This window comes from Hemicordylus capensis, chromosome 6, assembly GCF_027244095.1.
Source record: "Hemicordylus capensis ecotype Gifberg chromosome 6, rHemCap1.1.pri, whole genome shotgun sequence".
Lineage (NCBI taxonomy): Eukaryota > Metazoa > Chordata > Lepidosauria > Squamata > Cordylidae > Hemicordylus > Hemicordylus capensis.
The window spans coordinates 157,116,952-157,141,125 of NC_069662.1; the positions used below are offsets into that span (position 1 = coordinate 157,116,952).

The window sequence follows — 24,174 nt, forward strand, 5'->3', positions numbered from 1 at the left end:
AGGAGTAAACCTTCTTCAGTTTGGTGGGACCTGCTTCCAAGTAACTACTGTTTGAACTATAAGTATTTATTTATTTATTTATTTATTTAACATATTCATATATTGCCCCAAACTCATGTCTCTTGGCGGTTATAACAAAACAGCACAAATTAAAATGAAATTAAAGCATTAGAACAATTTAAAATTTAAAAAAATATTAAAATATCTAAGTCTAAAAGTCCAGTGTAAAGCCTGGATGAACAAATGTGTCTCAACTGCCACCTTAAAAGTTATCAGAGATGGGGAGGCTCTTATTTCATCCGGGAGCACATTCCAAAGCCTCAGGGCAGCAATGGAGGAGGCTGAACTTGTGGCAACAGCAGATGGACCTACCCAGATGTTGTTTAGGGCTTTATAGGTTATAACCAGTACTTTGTATTCTGCCCAGAAACATATCGGTAGCCAGTGCAGTTCTTCAAATAGTGATTTGCTCATGACCATCCTGTGACTTCATGGCAAAGATAGAAGTCCAATCTGCCAGACTTAGGTCTTGCTGACTGTTGACTCACATAGTAGATTAACTTTTACCTGTAATCTTTCTAGAGTAAGTAGCAACTGCACAAAACTGTGTTCAGATATTTGCAGTGTTTTAGTGCTGCCAGTTGTTTCCCTTAAGACATATATATTTCATGTTTGTTATCTCCTTGACTTTATTTTGTCAGAGTAAATGGTTTTTCCCCAGAATCCTGTCAGATCTTTTTTGGAGTTGCTGCTTGTCTATCTCAGGTAAGAATGGATGATTCTTGGCTACCCCTGCTAACTTGGCAAAGAGGCACCTTTTAACGTTGTGATTCTCTTTATTTAGCAGGGGGAGAGTAACTAGCCCTATCCAGTCCCAGCACAGTACCTCCAGTGACTTGCTGGTGTCAATCTTATGTTTCTTTTTAGATTGTGAGCCCTCTGGGGACAGGGACCCATCTTATTTATTTATTATTTCTCTGTGTAAACTGCCCTGAGCGGTTTTTGGAAGGGCGGTATAGAAATAGAATAAAAAATAATGATGATTATGATGATTAGCCAGATAATATGTCACAAATTCTATTGGTCTTTTTCCAAATAAAATATTTGTTGTTAAAAGGATTTTGTCTCATCTGGTAGGTTTCTTCTGAAGACCGAAGTATGTTGTGGGCTCTGATAACTTTTTATGGTGGGGATTGCCAGCTGAGCCTGAATAAAAAATGCACTCACTTGATTGTGCCTGAACCAAAAGGGGTAAGATGTGCCTTCCTGTTTTAGTTTTCTTTTGTCCTTCTGAGACAGTATCAGCATGTCTTCTGCAGGTCTTAGCCTGCAGACCTTCTAGAATTTTTAGACTGAGTCAATAAGCATGTTGATGGGGTTGATTTGGTAGGTGTTTAATACGAGTTTTTGGTAAAGTTCCTTAACAAAGACTCCTGTAACAAAGACAGGTTCTCTTATGTCTTGATAGCAAGTTGAAGACCAGGAAGCAGAGGGTAGCATTTAACAGATGTTGTTTGGCATTCCCCGTATTGCTACAACAATCAGAAAAGCCCTGTGGGGACATAAAAAGGTTGGAAACTAGTTGTACTTCTTCTTTCTGCATCCCAGCAGCAGCGGAGGAGTGGTTTTTGCTGTTCTTCCTTCTAAAGGACTATTGATTTGCAGGAATATGTCCCTGAGAGTCATGCAACCATCAGTGACATCTTCCTCCAAGTGAATAGTTCTTTAGGAGGAAACTTAACAGCAGATAATTGCCCAAGAATCTACTTTGGTATCAATATTATTTAACATATATGGGCCAGGATTAGGGGTGAATAGTGGGGTATTCAGGTATACCTTAAAAATTCTGGATGGTAAAATTCTGAGCAAGTGGGAAGGAGTTTGCATTAGGTAGCTGATAAGATACCTGTGTTGAGTAGAATGGTAGCATCTGTTTTAGCATTACTGGCCATTCCAGCTGTATCCCAAGTGATGCTCTCTTCATTCCTGCCCCTAAATCTCCTATTTCAACTTGCTGGAATTAAGAATTCCTTGTAAGTCACAAATAGACCGACCCCCCCCGCCGCCGCCCATTCCTTTGCTATGAGAATTTTATGGCGATAGTTAAAGTTTTCTTACAATCAGAGTGGGAAAATTCCTACCCGTCTGATTACTTGGGTACTTAAAAAATTTGGTGGCAGTACCTACAGTTTTTTACAAGCTCCTGGTACTCGGGAATTTAACGTGTCTTTTTGAGCCCTGCATTGAACTACATAGCCCTGCATTGTTGTCAATCAGTATCCTGTAATTGAATGTTTAAAACTTACACCCAGTAACTTCAAATGTTATACCTAATATCATTGAGAGGAGAAAATAAGTGAGATATTTATCATTTTTTAATTTTTATTCTTCTCAGGAAAAATATGAATGCGCCTGTAGGCGAGAGAACATTAAAATTGTGACACCTGACTGGGTTTTAGATTCTATATCGGATAAAACAAAAAAAGATGAAGCATCCTATCATCCTCGATTAATTATATATGAAGAGGAGGAGGAGGAAGAGGAAGAAAATGAAGAGCAGGATTCCCAAAATGAAGCTAGCACTGATGAGAAATTATCAAGTCCAGCATCTTCTCGAGAAGGATCACCTTTAGGTGATCGAGCTTTTTCCCCTAAATCTATTGATGCTGACAAAACAAAAGGAGAACTGATGTTCGATGATTCCTCGGACTCCTCTCCTGAAAAGCATGAAAGAAATTTGAACTGGACACCTGCTGAAGTCCCCCAGACTGCTCCAGCAAAGCGCAGACTGCCATCTGGCAAGGATTCCGGGTTGATTAACTTGTGTGCCAATGTCCCACCTGTTCCTGGTAATATTTTGCCTTCTGAAATGAGAAGTAATATAATGCCTTCAGTACAAAATCCCCAAAGTTCTGGACGTCCTGAAATGATGGCTGCATGGAATCCTGCAGTACGGACATTAAGAAATATTACCAACAATGCTGATATTCAGCAGGTTAATAGGCCATCAAATGTAGCACATGTAAGTATTCTAAAGTATAAATTAATGAACTTTTGAAAATTAACAGCTTTCCCTCACTTTACTGTACAACTATGAAGAGCAGTAATTACAGCAGCTTTATTATTAAGCTCCCCAAAGCAGCTCTGCCTCCATTTTGCTTGTCTGCTGTGGGGGGTGGGGTGTCTGTGTTATTTGTGTATATGTGTGTGTGTGTGTATTAACCAAAATGGTTTTCACTGCATCTGTGTGGGGAGCAGCAGCTTTAACAGTGCCTAGAAGCATTGGGAACATTCCCAGGCACTTTTCTGTGGAATGAGACAAGAAAGGATCCTGTGTCATTTCCTGTCTCACTTAACTTTAAAAAAATGGCAGTTGCCACCATGAACACTATTCTCACTTTGAATGCTATGGAAGCTGCTGCTGCTTGCAGAAGTGTAGCACATTTTTTTTTTTTTTTGAGAGGGGAAGAGGGGAGAGAGCAGCCCTGCTACTCACCTAGACATGAACTCTAGGTTGCCAGTGGTGACTGTAGGTGGTTAGGTACAAGACTGGTCTATCGCCCAGTTAAATAAATCTTCATTCATTCGATTTCTATACCGCCCTTCCAAAAATGGCTCAGGGTGGTTTACACAGAGAAATAACAAATAAGATAGATCTTAGTTGATTAGTTATGAGTCTGTCATTTAATTGATTACATTTTCATGAGTAAAAATAATAGGTCTGAACCTATTATAAAAATATTCAGAAAGTTTTGGGGTGGTTTTTTAAGTGAGTACATATCATAGGGAGGGATCATCTTAGAGTTATTTACGTGTGTATGTGTTGGGGGGAGAGATAGAGAATGCCTCTTTTACAGTGGTATGTGCCATCTGCAATTTTTAAAGTACTGCTTCATAAGTTCTCTCCTAACTGCATTGTGGAGCAGCCTCTTGAGGCAGAGCAGTGCGTGTAACTGTTGTATGAAGGTGGTCTATGAATTCAGACATAACATGAGACTACAGTTAGTACAAACAGTAGTTTCAAATCCTAGTTTGTAGGCTCCAAGTAAACCACCACTTGAGTGCAGGCTTGGGTTCACAAACAAACCATTGTTTTGTGTTGGGTCTAAACCCAGTCAATGGGCTGGTTCAGACATCATGTGGGACCTCTGTTAAAGCTGGGCTTCACACAGCGTCTCTGCCTCAGCCTCGGGAGCATGCTCTCATGCTTCCTGTGTCCACTTGAGGTCGGTCATGATACCTGAACTAACTGATTACAGTTTATTCTAGCTTGCTTCAGATAAGCCAAGATCTGTACCAGTATTCTCTCTATTCCCCCCCCCCCCATCTGTGAGCAGAATGAGTTTTGTTCTGGGAGGCAGTATCAAGGCAGTGTGTGCATACATGCATTCAGAGTGGTACCTACCTGTTTAAACCTGAATGGGATCTAAAATTAACTGAGTGGACATCAAAAAATGTGTGCCCATGTGCACACCTTAGAGGGAACACTGATTTGCACCCACTGTTTGAAGTAAGTTATTTCAGATTAGCGAAAATCTGCAAGTACTGTAGACTAGAATAAACCATGACTGGTAGATAAAGTCTTTATGACCAATCCCTGTTTACTTTAACCTAAAGTGAAAGTGGATGGTTGCACAGATGGTGGATTGTGTGGTCCCGATGTCGTGCAGAGCCCAGCTTTAATGGAGGTTATGCATGTCATCTGAACCAGCCCAGTATACTTAATTACATACAAAACAATATAGGGCAGCATTTTTGTCACTGGACATCTTGTGGAATCACAGAGTATGATCTACAGGTGAAACTCGGAAAATTAGAATATCGTGCAAAAGTCCATTAATTTCAGTAATGCAAATTAAAAGGTGAAACTGATATATGAGACAGACGCATTACATGCAAAGCGAGATAAGTCAAGCCTTAATTTGTTATAATTGTGATGATCATGGCGTACAGCTCATGAAACCCCCAAATCCACAATCTCAGAAAATTAGAATATTACATGGAACCAATAAGACAAAGATTGAAGAATAGAACAATATCGGACCTCTGAAAAGTATAAGCATGTATATGTATTCAGTACTTGGTTTGGGCCCCTTTTGCAGCAATTACTGCCTCAATGCAGCGTGGCATGGATGCTATCAGCCTGTGGCACTGATGAGGTATTATGGAAGACCAGGATGCTTCATTAGCGGCCTTCAGCTCTTCTGCATTGTTTGGTCTCATGTCTCTCATCCTTCTCTTGGCAATGCCCCATAGATTCTCTATGGGGTCAGGTCAGGCGAGTTTGCTGGCCAATCAAGCACAGTACACTGTATACTTTTCAGAGGTCCGATATTGTTCTATTCTTCAATCCTTGTCTTCTTGGTTCCATGTAATATTCTAATTTTCTGAGATTGTGGATTTGGGGTTTTCATGAGGTGTACGCCATGATCATCACAATTATAACAAATTAAGGCTTGACTTATCTCGCTTTGCATGTAATGCGTCTGTCTCATATCAGTTTCACCTTTTAATTTGCATTACTGAAATTAATGGACTTTTGCACGATATTCTAATTTTTCGAGTTTCACCTGTAAGGACACATGATACAGGCACCTAGATGAAGCTAGGCCGGTCACAGTGCAGTCAGATGGCCTAGATGGGAGGCTCTTGTATGCCACTTTTGGGGATGTGGCTGTAGCTCAGTGGTGGAGCATCTGCTTTGCATGCAAAAGGTCTTGGGTTCAATCCCTGGCAGCATCTCTAGGTAGACTTCTTTTCTAGAAAGACTCCTGCTGAAACCTTGGAGAAGCAGCTGCCAGTCAGTGTAGACAATACCGAGTTAGATAGACCAGTCGTCTGACTTGGTATAAGGTAGCTTCCTGTGTTCTATGCATTCTGTGGAAATTGCCTGATTCTGTGCAGGCAATATATTAGTTCCTCCATGAAAACCCCCATTTATGAAATAATATAAATAATGTAAATAGTCATTTCTATCAGAAAAACAAAGTGTTTGGCTCCTCTTATACCATATCAACTATATTTTGCATTCTCATAATTGGAGTACTTTGCAATAGAACTCAAACATGGAAGCAACACTATAAAACGTGTATGAGTCATAGTTTGACTTTTACAAATTAAGGCTTGTTTTAAAATACTTTCTGGGGAGACAGCGTGCCATAGGACAACTAAAATATTTGCCCTATTGAAAAGTCTTCTAACAAAATGCAGCCCTAATGAGATACACCTAATAGTTTTTCATATTTGATTTATGCTTTTAAATTTTCAAGGAAATGTGAAGGTTACAAACACCACCTTTGTTTTCTAGATTTTGCAATCACTTTCGGCCCCTACAAAAACTTTGGAGCAGCAGGTAAACCATGGTCAGCCGGGACATTCAAATGCAGTGTTGCTTAGCCAAGTTAAACTGACTCCAGAACCACATTTACTGCAGCAGCATCAGTCGCAGCAGCAGCAGCAACAGCAACAGCACCACCCTCTCTTGCATCTCCAACCCCAGCAAATCATGCAGTTGCAGCAGCAACAGCAGCCCCAGCCGCAGCCACAACAGCCTCCGATTTCTCAGCAGCCTTTCTCACAACCACCTCATCAGTTTGTGCCGCAGCAGCAGCAAGTTCATCGACACCAGTTTTCCCAACAGCAATTACAGTTCCCTCCCCAACAGCTACATTCCCAACAGCAAATGCATCGCCCTCAACAGCAGTTGCAGTTTCAGCAGCAGCATGCCTTGCAGCAGCAGTTGCACCAATTACAGCAGCAACAGCTCCAGCAGCAGCAGTTGCAACTGCAGCAGCAAAATCTTCAGCAGCAGTTACAACAGCATCAACAGCAACAAATTCAACAGCAGCAACATTTGCAGCGAATTCAGCAACAGCAGCAGCAACAAATGCAAAATCAAGCAACACAACACTTGACTCAAACATCTCAGACACTGCAGCATCAGGTTCCAGTTCAGCCACCACAGCATCCCCAGCAGCAGCAGCAGCTGCAACAGCACCAGCTGTTTGGACATGATCCATCTGTAGAAAGTTAGTAATTAACTCCTTTTAAAATTTTAACTTATTTTAAATATGTTAATTCCACCTTTTGACTCAGTTGGTCTACAAGGCAACTTGCAAATCTAATTTTAAATACACATTAAAACTATAGAACAGTAGAAAATATCTGATGAGTATTTAAAAGAGCAGCTATGCAAGCAACAGAATCTCAAAGATTATCTAAAAGAGTTATTTTTCACTGCCTGAAAACTGGGAATGAGAACAAATCTCCCTTAGAGGGGAGTTCCACAGTCTTTGGACTGCTGCCAAAAGCATCTTGCCTTTGGTGCATATACCAGAGATCCACCAATGGTGGTGGAATCCAGAGCAGGGACTCTTGGAAAGGTTCTAAAGTTTGCATAATTCCATGTAGGAGAAGGCTGTCCTTAAACTATTCTGGACCCAGACTATTTAGAGCTTTAAAGCTCAAACACCGCACTCTGAATCTAGTCCAAAAATTAAATTAATGTACCAATTGGAATGTGTAATCTTAAAGGTATTTTAATGAATGTTTGTCTCTTTAAATTGTCTGGCTAACGAACATTTTTTTTGATAGTGGTTGATATTTTCAAAATATTCACTGAAGATTTTTCTTTTGACTAAACACAGGCAAATTATTTGGTATCTTCAACAATCACATTGCTTGAGTCAGGATATGGCTCTGATTCTATCAAACTATAAAGCCCATATCTGATATGTTTTAATAGATTGTACTAATATGGTTAAAACCTAATGCAAATTAAAATTCCAGATTGCATACTAAGCCACTAGGAAAGTATACAAATCTTTAAGGGTGGGATTATGCTTCCACTAAAATGCTGGCCTATGTGTGTGAGATTTTCAAATTCTGCATTTATCATTTCCAGAACTTGTTCCTGTTTGATCTTGCATTTTGTATTGGTTTCATTAGTGGAAATCTCTTAAAATTCTGTTCACCCCAGTGGCTGACATCTGAACAAAGTGTACGTGTAAGGAGGGACTGGGGATGCACTCATGCAACTCCTGCATGCTCACTGTTGCGCCAGAGCTATTATAGTGAGAGTTCTGTACTATCAGAATGACGTTGCTGAGAGTTAGTGATATGTTCCCAATCTTCCAGAGCACAAGGCGTGCTCTGAACTCTAATGGGAACTGGGGGAGTTGTGTGGGGTCTCCTGGCGCATCCCTACAGTCCCTCCTTACAAGCCCACTTCATTAGTCAGGATGTTGGCCAGTGGCATTGGCTCAAGAGTAATGCTGGGTGAAGTGCATCTGAGCTCTCTTTATTATTAGATCCATTTTATTCTTAGTATTCTAGTCCACAAAGCTAATATATATCTGTTTATGCCATAGCTGGTAATAGGCTATTAATTAAGGTCTTCTAGAATTTTTTCTGTTGGTTTTTAATTTGTATTACTTTGCTAGTTCCAGAAGAATATTTTCTGTTGGGTTGTGTCTTTGCAATTGCTGATTACCCTGAACAGATGTCTGATAAGCAGTTATTAGTAACTTGGAAAAGGGTAAGTATTTGTTCATTTTTTCCTATTAATTTAGTTGTTAATGCATTATGATCTTTAGAGGCTTAAAAATCAGTTTAATGAAGAATGGGTTTTTAAACAAATGGTAGTTAATGAATTGCTTTATTTATAAATGGATGAATATTTGAATGTACATTCAATCCAAGCTTTTAATATGTATAGTTCGATTATTACAAACCATGTAAAGTAATCTCCTTCATCCCCCTCCTAGTTCCAACCATAATTTGTATCTATCTTTATTGCTTGCCACATCCAAGGCTTACTTGCCAATATTGCCCATAACTTCAAAAACATTGTTTAAACTTTCCAGTAAGGTTTATTCATGCATGGGAGGAGACCTGGTCTTGTGGTAGTAAGCGGAAATTGTCCCCTTTGCTAAGCAGGCTCTGCCCTTGTTGCATTTGAATGGGAGACTACATGTGCGCACTTTAAGATATTCCTCTTAGGGGATGGGGCCACTCCAGGAGTGTGCACGGAACCGCCAAACTGTGGTCTGGCACTGGGGTGGGGGGTGGCTTTAAGAGCGGGTGGAGGGTTTACTTAACCCTCCTGCCTCTTTCCCGTTCTGGTGCTGTTAGTTTAGTAGTAATTGGGGCGGCAGGATACCTCCCTGCCGCCCCTTCCCCGCTGCTGCTCTGCAAAACTCCCAGAAGTCCTTTGCGCGTGCGCACATTGTGCGTGCGCTTCACGTCTCTGTGATGTGCACACGTGCAAAGGACTTCTGGGAGTTTCGCAGAGCAGCAGCGGGGAAGGGGCGGCAGGGAGGTATCCTGCCGCCCCAATTACTACTAAACTTACGGCGCCAGAATGGGAAAGAGGCGGGAGAGGTAAGTAAATCCTCCACCTGCTCTTAAAGCCACCCACCCACCCGGACCGGACCGCCCAGGTCTGGACCGTTCCAGAGGCCTTTAGAATGGCCTCCGGACCGGTCCGGGCCCATCCCTAGGCCACTCTGGGAAGAGTGCTTGCATGCAGAAGGTTCCTTGGCATCTCAAAGCTAGGGCTGAGAGAGGCTCCTGCCTGTAACCTTGGAGAAGCTGCTGCCAATCTGTGTAGACAATACTGAGCTAGATAGACCAGTGGTCTGACTTGGTATATAGCAGCTTCCTTTGTTCTTATGGTTTCTCTAATGATATACAGTGAGGGAAATAAGTATTTGATCCCCTGCTGATTTTGTCCGTTTGCCCTCTGACACAGAAATGACCAGGCTATAATTGGAATGGTGGGTTTATTGTAGCTGTGAGAAGCAGAATAACAACAAACAAACCCTCAAAAGCCCAGTGCCCAAAAGTCAGCGATGGATTTGCATTGTAGTGAGGGAAATAAGTATTCGATCCCCTATCAACCAGCAAGATTTCAGGCTCCCAGGTGTCTTTTCACTATATGCAGGTAACGAGCTGAGATGAGGAACACCCTCTATAAGGGAGTGCTCCTAATCCCAGCTTGTTACAGTACCTGTATAAAAGACACCTGTCCATAGAAGCAAGCAGTCACTCAGCTTCCAAACTCACCACCATGCCCAAGACCAAAGAGCTGTTGAAGGATGTCAGGGACAAGGTTGTAGACCTGCACAAGGCAGGACTGGGCTACAAGACTATCGCCAAGCAGCTTGGTGAGAAGGTGACTACAGTTGGCATGATAACTCGCAAATGGAAGAAACACAAAACAACTGTCAATCTCCCTCGGTCTGGGGCTCCATGCAAGATCTCACCTCGTGGAGTTGCAATGATCATGAGAACGGTGACAAAGCAGCCCAGAACTACACGGGGGGAACTTGTCAATGATCTCAGGGCAGCTGGAACCATAGTCACCAAGAAAACAATTGGTAACACACTACGCCGTGAAGGACTGAAATCTTGCAGTGCCCGCAAGGTCCCCCTGCTCAAGGCAGCACATGTACAGGCCCGTCTGCAGTTTGCCAATGCACATCTGAATGATCCAGAGGAGAACTGGGCGAAAGTGTTGTGGTCAGATGAGACCAAAATCGAGCTCTTTGGCATCAACTCAACTCGCCGTGTGTGGAGGAGGAGGAATGCTGCCTATGAGCCCAAGAACACCATCCCCACCGTCAAACATGGAGGTGGACACATTATGCTTTGGGGTGTTTTTCTGCTAAGGGGACAGGACACCTTCACCGCATCGAAGGGACGATGGACGGGACCATGTACCATCAGATCTTGGCTGAGCACCTCCTTCCCTCAGCCAGGGCATTGAGAATGGGTCGTGGATGGGTATTCCAGCATGACAGTGACCCAAAACACACAGCCAAGGCAACAAAGGAGTGGCTCAAGAAGAAGCACATGAAGGTCCTGGAGTGGCCCAGCCAGTCTCCAGACCTTAATCCCATAGAAAATCTGTGGAGGGAGCTGAAGGTTCGGGTTGCCAAACACCAGCCTCGAAACCTTTCTGACTTGGAGAGGATCTGCAAAGAGGAGTGGGACAACATTCCTCCTGGGTTGTGTGCAAACCTGGTGGCCAACTACAAGAAACGTCTGACCTCTGTGATTGCCAATAAGGGTTTTGCCACCAAGTACTAAGACATCTTTTGTGAAGGGATCGAATACTTATTTCCCTCACTACAATGCAAATCCATCGCTGACTTTTGGGCACTGGGCTTTTGAGGGTTTGTTTGTTGTTATTCTGTCTCTCACAGCTACAATAAACCTACCATTCCAATTATAGCCTGGTCATTTCTGTGTCAGAGGGCAAACGGACAAAATCAGTAGGGGATCAAATACTTATTTCCCTCACTGTACAATGTTATCTTTATGTAAATGTACTATCCTTTTAAAATGTGGCATATTCCCATGTAATATGGGGAATGGTTTAAAGAGATTAAAGATATTTTCATTGGTATTCTAGATTATTCAAGCACATGGTGGTACAGTGGATCCTACACTCACAAGTCGATGTACACATCTTCTCTGTGAAAGTCAGCTTAGTAATATGTATGCTCAGGTAAGACAAAGTGGCACATGTTGACCTAAGAAACACAACTGTTCATTTGCTTTTGCTGAGTGGTATAACATCAAGGAGTCTAAATGTATTTCTTGCTAAGGCAAAAGTTTGGTTCCTTCTGGTCACTAATAATTCTGGAACAAATTATTGTTAACTTATTAAAAGTATATCCTTTCCAACACAAAGGTTCTCAAAGCAGTTTACATAACAAAAGGTATGAGAAGTTGGTTCTCTGTTCCTAAACACCCAGCCACCTGCAACCGTGACTGGAGAGATCTGTGTTGGGCTTAATAGAAACAATTGCTCTCTCCCTGCTAAATAAAAGACAGCCATTACTTAAAAAGGTGTCCCTTTGTCCAGTTAGCAGGTTTAGGTTCCCACATTCAACTACAGCTATATCCTGTGCCTACATCACTTTGATTTGAAGGAGGTAGCTTGAAGCGTTATAAACCAAATGTCCACCTTGTCAGTTATTTTCAAGTAACTATTTTTGGGGAAGGACTGTAGCTCAGTGGTATAATGCATGCTTTGTGTACAGAAAGCCCTGGTTATGTCCCTGGCATCTCCATAGGAACCTGCCAGGGCCTTCCGCTCATCATTTCAGGCCCTGCTCATGGCCTCGCCACTGACAGAGATCCAGTTGGTGGGGACTAGAGATGGGGTTTTTTCAGTTGTGGCCCCTCAGCTCTAGAACACCCTCCCTGGAGAGCTTTGCCATATTCCTTCCCTCAGTGTTTTTAAAAAAACAACTAAAACACATCTTTTTAAAGAGGCTTTTAAATGTTTCACCTGTTGCTTATGTCTGGTAGGTTCTTTAGTTTTTACAATTCTTAGTTTTTTAAAGTAACTTTCAAATTAGCTTAATTTGATTAATTTTATTAGTCTGATTTTACATTGTAACTATTTTATAAATGTTGTGAGCTCCCCCAAGCAGTAATTTACTGGAGGGGAGGGGCATAAATATTTTATATAAATAAATGTAGAGCTGGGAAGGATGGTTATCAGAAATCCTAAAGAGCTACTGCCTGTTTGTCTAGAGTCTAGACTCTAGACAGTTCTAAGGTAGGTGGACCAATTGTGTGTTATGATATAGGGTACCTTCATATGTACATGACTTTTAAAATGTCTTGCATTAAAATCTGCAGTGACATTGTTCTGTTGCTGATGTGTGTTGCAGGCTTTGAGGGAAAGGAAGAGATGTATCACAGCACACTGGCTGAACTCTGTGCTAAAAAAGAAGAAAATGATACCACCCCATCGAGCACTTCATTTTCCAGTAGCATTTCCACCAGGAGCGAAACCATGTTCTCAGCATGTAAGAAAACAAAACTAGTTCTTTTGATTAAATACTGCTGATGCTAATATTGACTTTATGCAGTACTTTATGCCTGAAAAATTACAAAAATAAATATGTAACTCATAGTGTTTGAAAATTGTGTTTAATCAGGGGAAAGCACAATTACACAAATCTACTTTTGTCTTTGTTTCATTCGTTTTCTGTACCAGATAATCTCGGTGACAGGTTTTCTTGATAGTGACAGAGATGATCTTAAACTGATGGCTTACCTAGCAGGTGCAAGGTACACAGGCTATCTTTGTCGCAGCAATTCGGTTCTCATCTGTAAGGAGTAAGTGGCATATCTCAGTGATATTCAGTAGTAAATGCCTATTGTTCTGGAATAATAATGTTGGTAGCATAAGTGCTTCTCTTGTGCAAGTTGAGGCACACCTTTTTGGGAATAAAAACTTGTATTTGTAGGCCATATTCATTTCTCTTGATGATGATGTAGTTGGCATCTAAGCCACTATAATTTTCATTTGTGTATGAGTCTTTTTGAGTGGTGTACTTTATTGGCTTTTAAGCTGTTAATTAATCAGATAATATCCAGGTTCATAAATTCCATGCCATGCTTACTTATAACTACAGGATATATATCATAATAGTTGACAACTTTTAAAAATAATAAGCAGAATTGAAAGCTGAAATGGGGATTTGTACATTTTGACTTGGGCCTAAAATGGCCAGTAACAGTTACATGTCTATTTTCTTCTAGGGCTAGCGGCTTAAAGTATGAGAAAGCCAAAGAGTGGAGGATACCATGTGTGAATGCACAATGGCTTTGTGACATTTTGCTTGGAAATTTTGAAGCATTGCGGCAAATACAGCACAATCGGTACACAGTATTCAACCTTCAAGAACCACTTGCTCCTAATCAGCATCTAGTTCTAAACCTTTTGGGTAAGCAGACTTGCCAGATATGCAGACTTGTGAATCATGAAAGTCACCTCTTGGTACACAAAAACATAATCGTGAATTACTCAGTTTTCTTGAACTTGGCATATTTTGAGAGAAGCCTGTACGGATGCAGCTTTCTACTCCTGGTGCAAGCCTAATGCAGTACTGAACATCATGGGAAGCACTACTTGAAACAAGAGGTGGTATATATAGTTCTGCCTTGTGTAGACTGTACTATCTGCCCTGAGAAAACTGGGTGTATTGAACCAGTGTATTCGAACATCAAAAATACATACCTGGAGAGTAAGAACTTACTAACACTCTTATTTGCCTTTTCTCTTCATGGTTGCCAGATGCTTGGAGAGTACCATTAAAGGTATCATCGGAAATTCTAATGGTATGTTGACATAATCTCAGTTTTGAGGGTTTTTATCTTTACAGCTATTTCAGTGGGAAATTGAAAGATAAATTGGTTTTTGAAGGAGGATTGCAAACCTGAAGTGGAACAGAAATGCCTCCTCTCTCTCTCTGAAGTATAATTTTTCTTTAAAAAAATTTATTCCATTTTTTTTTCTGTTTTAGAAGAAGGGAGATGCTACTAGAAATGTTTACTTGTTCATACATACTTTTAAGGACAAAATATTAAAACACAACTACAGTGTACTAGCTTGAATGCCATATATTGTATATTTATGATTTCCCAGAACTGTATTTGGGACTCTTTTTATATGGTTTCTCCAGTTCAGCATCCCAAACTGCTAGTTAGCTGACACCCACTGTATGAATATCAAGAAGCAGTTGTCCCGTATGCATGATCAAAAAGCTCACAACTATTTCAGGAAGTTTTTGTGTTTGTATGATTTTTCAAAAGATATTTTTAAAACCATGATTAGAAACTTGTGTCCCAATCTCCCACATAGTCCATATGTAGATCTGCTGGATAGAGTGCATAGAATTTATTTTATCGGAGAGGAGAGGAAAGAGTGTCTAGCTGTGTAGTAATATGTTTAACCCACATGCTTTTACCTCTAATGGAAATCATTCATCTGTATTGAGGTATACTGTGACTCTCTGGACTGAAATTTTGTTTCTTTAAAATTCTCTTTCTTGAAAGGGTGGGAAAGTTCCAGACCAAGGAAATGTTATCTATCCTTTAGATATCTATCCTACTATTTGATGGGGAAAACACACTTTTTAATATGAAAACACCTCATAACTTTAAGCGAACTGTTAATTTAGTTATAATGTGGGTATTTTGTTTTGTTTTTTACATTTTATATCCCACTCTTCCTCCAAGGAGCCCAGAGTGGTTGCTACATACTTAGGTTTCTCTTCACAACAACCCTGTGAAGTAGGTTAGGCTGAGAGAGAAGTGACTGGCCCAGAGTTACCCAGCAATTATCATGGCTGAATGGGGATTTGAACTCGGGACTCCCAGGTCCTAGTCCAGCACTCTAACCACTACACCACACTGGCTTATGGACAGACTTAATCAAAACTTGTCCTGAATTTTTAACTTCATATTTCTTGTAAGGTTTCTGGTGTACATGTTACAAAAAATAAGTTAGATAAGATTTTGTTGGCAAGTATATGTGCTTGTGAAGGTACCTAGGACCTGCAGTGATTTTTTTGCAGCAACATTAAGTGTAGCTATCTTAAATACAAGTGCTAAGGGTGTGTACACTTTTCTTTAATTATTATAAAATATTACATTGTGAAGTAAGAAACAATTTAGTGCATAGGAAAACTTATATACATATATTGTCTAATTGTAGGGTGTGAGATTACCGCTGAAACCAAAGCAAAATGAATCAGTAATTCAGCCTTCTACCAAGCGGCCAAGGTGAGAGAACATAGATAACCCAACAATTCCAAGTTTCCTTGTAGATGGCATATTATTGACAAATGGTTAGAACAGTCTAGGCTCTTTTTCTGCTGTTTTTTATCTAGAGAGAAGTATACATACATATCTGTTGGGGAGGAGTGAATAAGTAGAATTTGGAAGGAGAGAGGGTACAAAACATGTAAGAAAAGAAACTATATAGCGAGCATAGTAAGAAATAAATAACGTGCAAAAGTAATTGAATTATAGCTAAAGAAAAGAGGGACATTTCAGAATCTCCTGTTTGTATCAGTCATCATTTTAAAAATTGGCACTCTTAGCTATTTGAATGCAGAGGTTAAGCATTTTCCTGCAAACAAGTGCTGCATGAGCTAAAACCAAACGCAAGTGGCCAATGTGTGTAGGGAATGTTCATGCATCATATGGGCTTACTAAATGTCAAGTTTTCTCCACTTAAATATTTGCTTTGCAAATGGTTTGTCAAAGCAGTATTATTTTTTTAAATGTAAAAATATTATGCTTCATTTTTAACAGTATTTTATATTTGTAGAATTGAAGACTTGCCAACACCTACTAAAAAACTAACACCTGAATTGACCCCAGTGGTGCTCTTCACAGGATTTGAGCCTTCACAGGTGCATCAGTATATCAAGGTGACGTCCCTCACTTTTTCTTGAGTTAAAAAAAGAAAAGCTCCTGCAACTTTTCTTTTTTTGTTCACAAGACTGTTTTGTATATCTAAGGGCTGTCACACAAGTCTATTTGTTGCATCAGGTTATATCTTGTGTGTATGAATGTGCCATCACAGAAATAATTCAGCTGCCAGATTATTGCCAATGCACAATTATCAGGTGGCTTACCTGCATGTGTGAACCAGCTCATATTTATGCTGTTTTAGGTGATTTATCTGTTATGATTTGGCTGAAAGTCCTAATATGTGTATTTAACCATTTTCAGAAACTCTACATTCTTGGAGGTGAAGTTGCAGAATCTGCCCAGAAATGTACTCATCTAATAGCTAGTAAAGTGACTCGTACTGTAAAATTCCTAACAGCAATTTCAGTTGTAAAGCATATAGTAACTCCAGAATGGTTAGAAGAGTGCTTCAAGGGTCAGAAGTTTATAGGTAAGTAAATAGGGACAAAGGCCAGTGCAAAGGTGGCTACTGGCAGCCCAGATTCCACAGTGGTGGGGATACAGTCCAAAGTGGGGGGGATTGGTTTCGAGCAGCTCAGTGGCAGTGGCCTTCACTTCACAAATAGTGATGATCACTGCATTAGAATATTTTTTTTCCTCATGAATTTTTTTTTAAATGCTCATGCTTTATTTTAAAAGTCTCCCCCACCACCATCACCTTTCTGCCACTGGGCAGCAATATTTACCTAACAGAAAAAAGTTCCTGGTCTCCCCCCCGCCAGCCTAATTTTTTTGCATGTAGTGAAAATGATAGTCTTGGTTCTTTGGAGCCTCTTAAAAAATCTAGTTATTTAAAAATAAGATAACGCTCACCTACTACACTTCCAGCTTCTTTTTAATATTGTTATTTAAATCATAAACAACATTAGTTATTTGCCAACTTCCAGACTAATGTTGCACTTGTGTAATGAACAAAGTTGTGCTAGTGCAAGTCATGTGGCTCTGTGAAGTCATGGAGATGTTTGAAGTTTCACTTTATACAAGTCTTTCATGCAAAACATGTCAGGAAGAGGTTTGACAGCAGCAGACTGTGTTTATTGGGAGCACAACATAGTCTGGGATGCAAGTTCCTGACTTAGCACGTCTAGCTAGCACACCTTGATAGTGCAACATGTCTGTGCACAGGCAGCAATAGCCTGGATGTTGGCCATTATTTATTATGTCTAACTTAAATAAATAAAGTCCTGTTGAAATTAATGGGATTTATTATTTGATTTTCCCCTATGCCCCCACCTTTCCAACCTGAATTCTCAGTGCCGGTTACAGTACTAATAAAAAAGCAATAAACATCACAATTTCCTTCAACATTTCTCTGCTAGAGGGTGGCTGACTGGCTGCAAATGAGCACATGTCTTGGAGGGGAGGAGCCAAATCACAATTGGTCCCAGCCAAGCCATTGGAGAGGACTCAGCATTCTGACCCTGCTGCAGCCAGGCAGAAAGGTTTTTTATATTTTAAATCTTAAAACATCAAATATGAGGAATGTAGGCAAAATAGCTTTCTGAGATTTTGGTGGCCCCGCGGCCTGTTTGTTTGTTTGTTTGTTTGTTTATTTATTTTATTGTTAAATTTGTATACTGCCTTTCATTAAAACAATCCCAGGATGGTTCACATAAAAATTAAAAACAGGACTATAAAAATGACACAATTAAATTATTAAGCTAAAATATAAAAGCAAATCTGACTAAAAAGACTTAAAATACAAGCATAAGAACTGTATAAAATACAAAGAAGCAGCAGTAGAGACAATCATATAAAAGCCTGGGTAAAAAGCCAAGATTTAACATGCTTTCTAAAAACTGTGATGGAGACCAAGGAGCGAATAGCCACTGGGAGAGCATTCCAGAGTCTGTTAACAGTACTGATAGTCTTTTATATATATTATCCCAATTACGGAAATGAGAATTGGAGTTAAACTGTAAATAACTGATAATAAGTTGTGTTTGAGTTGGTCTGCTTTGTATGTCTTATAGGTTATTTATTTTACTTTAACAACATATGAATAGCCTGCTGGATCAGGACTTCTCTAGTCCAGCATCCTGTTTCACACAGTGGTCCACCAGATTACATGGGCAACCGTTCAGTTCCTGAATAAATGCCCTGTATGTGTTAGAAAAGGTTTGTTATATGAGGGTTTCTCTAGTAGTAACTCCCATGATACCTTCCACCCAATTTGTATGTTACATTAAAGATAGCAGATTAAAAAGGTACTCCTTATTTGGCCCAGATCTATAGGAGAATCAAGGAGTGGTGGCGACATAACTAATAGTCATAAGCAGGCTGTGTTTCTCGAGTGTAGAGGGGCCTTTTTAATCATATGAAGGCAGACCACATCACAGTTTCTCTGGATGTTGCCCAGATAAATGTGGTTGTTAAATCAAAAGAGCTAAAATATCATCACCTGGACTTCAGAAGCATCAGCTATTTTAGTACTATAATCATAAATGCATATTTTTTTCTGATGACAGAGGGGTTAGGTTCAGAAAATGGCAGCATAATTATTATTGTATCCCAGCTTGCCCTTTTTCCAAAGCACTCAAGGTGGTGTACAAGGTTTTCCCTTTCCTCCCATTTTTGTCTTCACAACAACCGTGTCAGGTAAATTTAGGCTGAGAATAATCTTGACACAAGATTACTTGATGAACTTCATGCTGAGCAGGGATTTGAACCTGCTCATAGTCCGGCCCTAACCACTGCTCCACACTGGCTCCTAATTCTGCTCACCACAGTGGAGCTCTCCCACTTCCCGAACATCTGATCTTGAAGGGGACTGCCGCCTCCCGAACAACATGGAATGAGGTGCTGCCATGGTGGTGGGGTGTGGCAGGGGGCATCAAGGAAATTGTGGAAGGGCTTTTCTGCTTAAAAGAAGCACTTCTGGGTCCAACTTTTCTTTAATATTCTCAATAAGGAATAAATTTACATCTTGGGTCATAATTTTTTTACAGTTTTGTTGTTTTTCTGTTTTAGAAGAACAAAACTACATTCTCAGAGATGCAGAAGCTGAAGTTCTTTTCTGTTTCAGTTTAGAAGAGTCTCTAAAAAGAGCACAAGTGGCGCCACTTTTTAAGGTACATGCGCTTTTTAAAAAGTCACTAAATGCAATAGTGCTTTGGACTAAATGATAAATGCAATACTTATATTTTCTTCCTTAACCCAGAGAATGAATTATCAGGTTTTCCAACCACTTATAGGATTTGGTTCAGTATAACTAATTAGCTGTGACAGACTGACTATGTCTTTAACCATGTAATTAGCCATGACAGATGCATTTTGACAGATATCCAGACTAAGCACGCTATGGTGCTGCTAACACCGTGCTGGTGCTACAAGGGAGGTGTGTGTTGTTGATCTCCCTTTCCCTCTGGAACTGACTGACACTCCCAAAAATATGTCCCTGTCATAGTCTGCTTCAGAGGGAAGGGGAGATCAATGAAAATTGCCTCTCCCTTTTAGTACCAGCACAGTGCTGCTACACAAGCACTCCAGTAGTCTGGATGTCAGCCATTACTGGTTCAGTTCAAATCTCATGCCATACCATGGTTTGCACTTCCAGAAGTACAAAAGGGTTAACCATGGTTGGGACTGCTTGTCAGCTTTCCTTTTCCATCTTGCAGCATTTGGTTTCATAAGCCCACTCCTATCCCCTTAATACAGCAGCCTTTGGAGACAGAATAATGGCTGAAACCATGATTTTGCTGAACTAGACATCGCAGCAAAGCAAAGGTGTGTAAATCCACTTCAGACCATGACTTCTGATTTTCATTTGCCAGTCAGTTGAAAACCATGGTTTTATACATTCAAAAATCCCATTGAAAAAAATATTAAGCTGCTTTGACCAAGGCATAGCATGTTCTTATTTGAACTGAACCACTGTCTTTGTGGTGGTGTTGGGTTTTTTTAAATTAAGTCCTCTCTTTAAAAAATAAATTAAGTGCCTCCTTTTGTTGGGGAAAAGAGAATATTCCTTAGGACTGTGCACAGCTAAAAATCAGGACTGCTAATTCCAGAAAATCCACACATTTAAGAGTTGCTCTACGGTACTTTATTGGCTGATGGTTTGACATATTGAATCTTGGCAGCAGAGTTAACTTCTTGTTTAAGGGTTATGAAGGAGAATTGTGTGTTTACTGTATAGGAAAATGAGGGTTATAAGGAAAGTGCTGTAGCCATAGTGAACCTTTTCTATGCTCAGCAGGTGTAAAATTACAATTTTATTTGAACTTCTGAAGCACTGCTCAGGAGCTGGCCCAGTTGCATTCATAGAAGCAGATATTTTATGAACTACTTAAAACTTGGCATCTTCAAACATGTAGGGTATGTCTGTGTCAAGATCTCTTCTTGCACTTATCACTTCACAAAGCTTCAGCTTGTTGCTCAGTGTCCTGGAACAACGTTTTGAATATTTTTGTACATAAATGCTTTCTCCTCTTGGAATTGTGGTGGGTGCTGAATATTGGCACACACAAAGAACTTTGATAAAGTGTATTAAAAGAGATGTCTTGAGATATTGTGGAATTGTTGAAGTCTGGATTAGGAAAGGTCAGAAACTGCCTTGTCCTCCCCTGCAGAAGAATTTAGTAAGATGTTGAATTGCAGGGGGATGGGGGAATGTGTACTTGAGCATAAAAGGGAAAGCTTTCTAATGAGAGGCAAATGAGAGGCAAGACAGTGGTGGGAAGTTAACATATTAATAAATAAGTGGAGAAGCCCTGGCCAGAAAGCTCGTGTTATCAGCTCCTGTAGACCGTCTTGGATGAAGCTCCTGAAGACTGCCATCCGCCTCTTACACCTTTTTATTGTTAGTATTATTTTGTTATCGTTAGTAAGTATAAACCACCTTAGCAAACAGGCACATATCAATGTAGTAAACAGAGTACAAATTAATGCCAGGAAAGTAGGGAGACCACAGCAGCCACTCATAGCATTGTTGTTGACTGATGGTTAATTTATTGGAGTACTAGCACCAACTCATAATGTCACAAGTGCTTTTGTGTTTAATGCATGCATCTTGATTGTAGGGAAAGTACTTCTATATTACACCTGGAATTTGCCCTAGCCTTTCTACCATGAAATCTATTGTGGAATGTGCGGGAGGAAAGGTATTGTCCAAACAACCTTCTTTCCGAAAACTGATGGAACACAAGCAAAATAAAGTGAGTGTGATTTCATTTGATTTTTTAGTATGTGTCTATTTATTTATTTATTTGACATATTTTTATACCGCCCAAAACTTACGACTCTGGGCAGTTTACAACAAGTTTAGAAAAAGGTGTGTCTGTTTCAGCTGATTCTTTTTTTTTTAAATTATTTAGAGCTTGTCAGAAATTATCCTGATCTCCTGCGAAAATGACCTTCACTTGTGTCGAGAATACTTTGCCAGAGGCATAGGTATGCGCATGTTCCCTTGTTAATCCATTTTCATATTTAACAGTGCTACTGGACATTTATGAGGTAGACAGTGCTAGACTTTGGGATAATAAGTACATACAGTACATGTGTCCTAGTCTAGTAGTTGTGGCATTGGCTGCTAAAAGGATTTCTGCTGCCCTGCTCCATAGCTTAATGTGGGTGGTTCAGAACCACCTGCGCTACTGTGCATGTCTGGAAAATGTGCCCGCAGTGTGTACAAAAGGGATCTTCTACTACTACTTCCCCTTGCACAATCACACATTGTGACTATGTCTACATAATTCCAAATGCAAGCAGTGTCATTACATGCAATTGCTCAAGAGTAAGAAGTAGCAGAAGAGCCCTTTTGCACCACATTTTGGATGTGTTTTATAGATACTTGCTACAGCGCAGGTGCTTCTGAGTCCTGCACATTAAGCTGTGTATCACGTCAGCCACTGTTTTGTCCTGAGGTACATGCCTTCTGCAATTACTGTTTCACAGGTTCAGATTTACCTCTAAAGAATAATCAATGTTTGGAAGAATGCTTAAACTACTTAGTGGTAAACCTACAGTCCTTACTTTTGGTACAGTAAACAAAGGCAGAACATGTTATTCTAGTAACATTCTCCAGCAGGGAAGAAGAGTGCATCTGATAGTGGGTTGCTCTCTCCCATTTGCTCCTAGACAGGGCCAGTCATATTTCAATACTCCCCAGAGGGCCTCCTCCTACGAGTGGGAGGAGCTTCCCTTGAGAATCCCAGTTTTGCCCTGCCTGGCTCCAAAACGGCAGGGTAGTCACGGTGTTTGGCTTTTCTCGAGCTTTTCTACACCATGTTTTCTGCAAGGGGAAGGCCGGAGCTTCTCGCCTGGTGTAGGAGGTCACCCAAGCTTGGGATTACATCCTAAGAGTTCCCAGATACCTGGGAACCAGCGCAGGCTTGTGGAGAAGCATCTCCAATTCAACTGATATCATGCTGGAGAGGAGAGGGGCCCAGTGGGTCTTCCCAGCTGCTGAGCAGGTAAGACTTCAATAAAGCAAATTTGGAAATGGCAGCATCAAGTGGCAACTTGCATGTGCAAATGAGTCATCACCGATTAATCACCACAGATGGGACTTGGTCTTATTTGGTGTGAACTCAAATACACTCTGCATGTCTGGTAGCTAGCTTGGTAGCAAGCTTGGGATTACATCCCCCCACATGCTCCAAAAGGCAGGAAGTAGTCATGCTTGAAGATCCTTAACCCAGTGCATGTGGGCGGATCTCCTCAGTTCTACTTCCTGCCTTTGCTCCAGAAGGCTCTCATTACAGCTCACTGGCTCTGGCCTTGTTTACTAGGCCCCTTCTTCTCTTCTGCTTATATTCCTATTATTTTTGACTATTTCCAATCTCTTCTTCACCTGGTATTCTACTACTCTTAGTTTTCTCTAGTTACTAAAGAAAAAAGAAAAGAATTAAAATAATAATAATAAAATAAATTAAAAATTAGTTATTTCATATCTGTCTTTCCTACTGTCCGTTCTGTTATTTGTTACCTCTCCTCACCTCTTGCTGACCCTTTGGCCAATGTCCGCTAAGACGACCTTCGGACTCCTGGCCGTTAGGGAGAGATCCACCTGTCAGCGCCTGTTCCCGCCAAAAACTTGGGACTGCGCGAATCCTGTAAGGAAAATGGCAGATGTATCAGAGGACCTCGCTGGTGCCAGTAGGCCACAGCGGTCCTCACTGTCGCCAGATATCGGTGAGGAGACTGGGCGCAATTCATGCCGCCAGCCATCCACCGTAGCAGGACACAAGCAGCGGCACAAGAAGTGGAGGCGTCCCGACAAGGCGTCCTGTTGGTGGGAGAGCTTTCGCCCGGCAGCGCAGGCAAGGTAAGCCCGCAAGATCCCCCCCCCCCTGCTCCTTTCTCTAGCAGTTGGTTGTACAGGAGGAAGACTGCCTCAGCAAGCGCTGGGGCTGCGCCGAAAGGAACGTCATCAGGAGTGGTTGCCCCAGAGCCCGTCGGAATCAGATGGAGAGGACGTGCGGGATGATGAGGCAGGCGGTGCTGGGCCCATGGACGGGGCGTCAGAGCACCCAGAAGGCCATTAACAGCTTCCCCCGGTGAGATCGGGACTTGCTCAGGGGGGTGAGGAGGTGGTCACAGATGCCCCCTATGTGGCCCCTCCCTCAGGGCCTACTCCTACAGGGAATGTGGGGGTTCCCCCCGATGCTGCCACTGTACAGGGCTGGATTCAGGAGGCCATTCAAGTCTCTCTGGCAGTGAAGCCTGCAAGGCATTGGAAGCAGCAGGCTGTGATCTATGTGTCGTCCTCAGACTCTCAGGAGGAGACGGTGCTTGCTAAGCAGCTCAGGGTGGCTATATGCCAGGACTCTGTGCCCAGGGGTAGGGGAAGGTCTTCAGATGAGTCAGTAGAGGACTCCCCAGATTTATTGTGACCCGTGGGCAGTGGGTCGGAGACATTGCTGGGTGACCCAGACAAGGGGTCCT

At 41.2% G+C, this 24,174-nt stretch overlaps 1 protein-coding gene and 1 long non-coding RNA gene across 5 annotated transcripts in view; one reads left to right on the forward strand and one right to left on the reverse strand.

Annotated features, from left to right (window-relative positions):
- Positions 1–24,174, forward strand: part of PAXIP1 (PAX interacting protein 1) — a 41,095-nt gene that overhangs the window by 5,747 nt on the left and 11,174 nt on the right. For 3 of the 4 annotated variants that reach the window (XM_053261728.1, XM_053261727.1, XM_053261726.1), the window contains 16 exons: positions 702–765; positions 1,138–1,251; positions 2,396–3,022; positions 6,308–7,028; positions 8,442–8,536; positions 11,417–11,512; positions 12,690–12,827; positions 13,019–13,140; positions 13,567–13,751; positions 14,102–14,145; positions 15,524–15,591; positions 16,142–16,244; positions 16,549–16,717; positions 19,258–19,358; positions 21,309–21,443; positions 21,603–21,678. In XM_053261728.1, the coding sequence (XP_053117703.1) occupies positions 702–765; positions 1,138–1,251; positions 2,396–3,022; positions 6,308–7,028; positions 8,442–8,536; positions 11,417–11,512; positions 12,690–12,827; positions 13,019–13,140; positions 13,567–13,751; positions 14,102–14,145; positions 15,524–15,591; positions 16,142–16,244; positions 16,549–16,717; positions 19,258–19,358; positions 21,309–21,443; positions 21,603–21,678 (2,858 nt within the window). Of the gene's footprint in view, positions 1–697; positions 766–1,137; positions 1,252–2,395; positions 3,023–6,307; positions 7,029–8,441; positions 8,537–11,416; positions 11,513–12,689; positions 12,828–13,018; positions 13,141–13,566; positions 13,752–14,101; positions 14,146–15,523; positions 15,592–16,141; positions 16,245–16,548; positions 16,718–19,257; positions 19,359–21,308; positions 21,444–21,602; positions 21,679–24,174 lie in introns of all 4 variants that reach the window. The other variant, XM_053261729.1, reaches the window with a different exon arrangement.
- LOC128329873 (uncharacterized) overlaps positions 12,946–24,174 on the reverse strand; it is a 34,373-nt gene continuing 23,144 nt past the window's right edge. The window contains exon 4 of the long non-coding RNA XR_008309827.1: positions 12,946–13,131. This is a non-coding gene — a long non-coding RNA (uncharacterized LOC128329873). The remainder of the gene's footprint in view (positions 13,132–24,174) is intronic.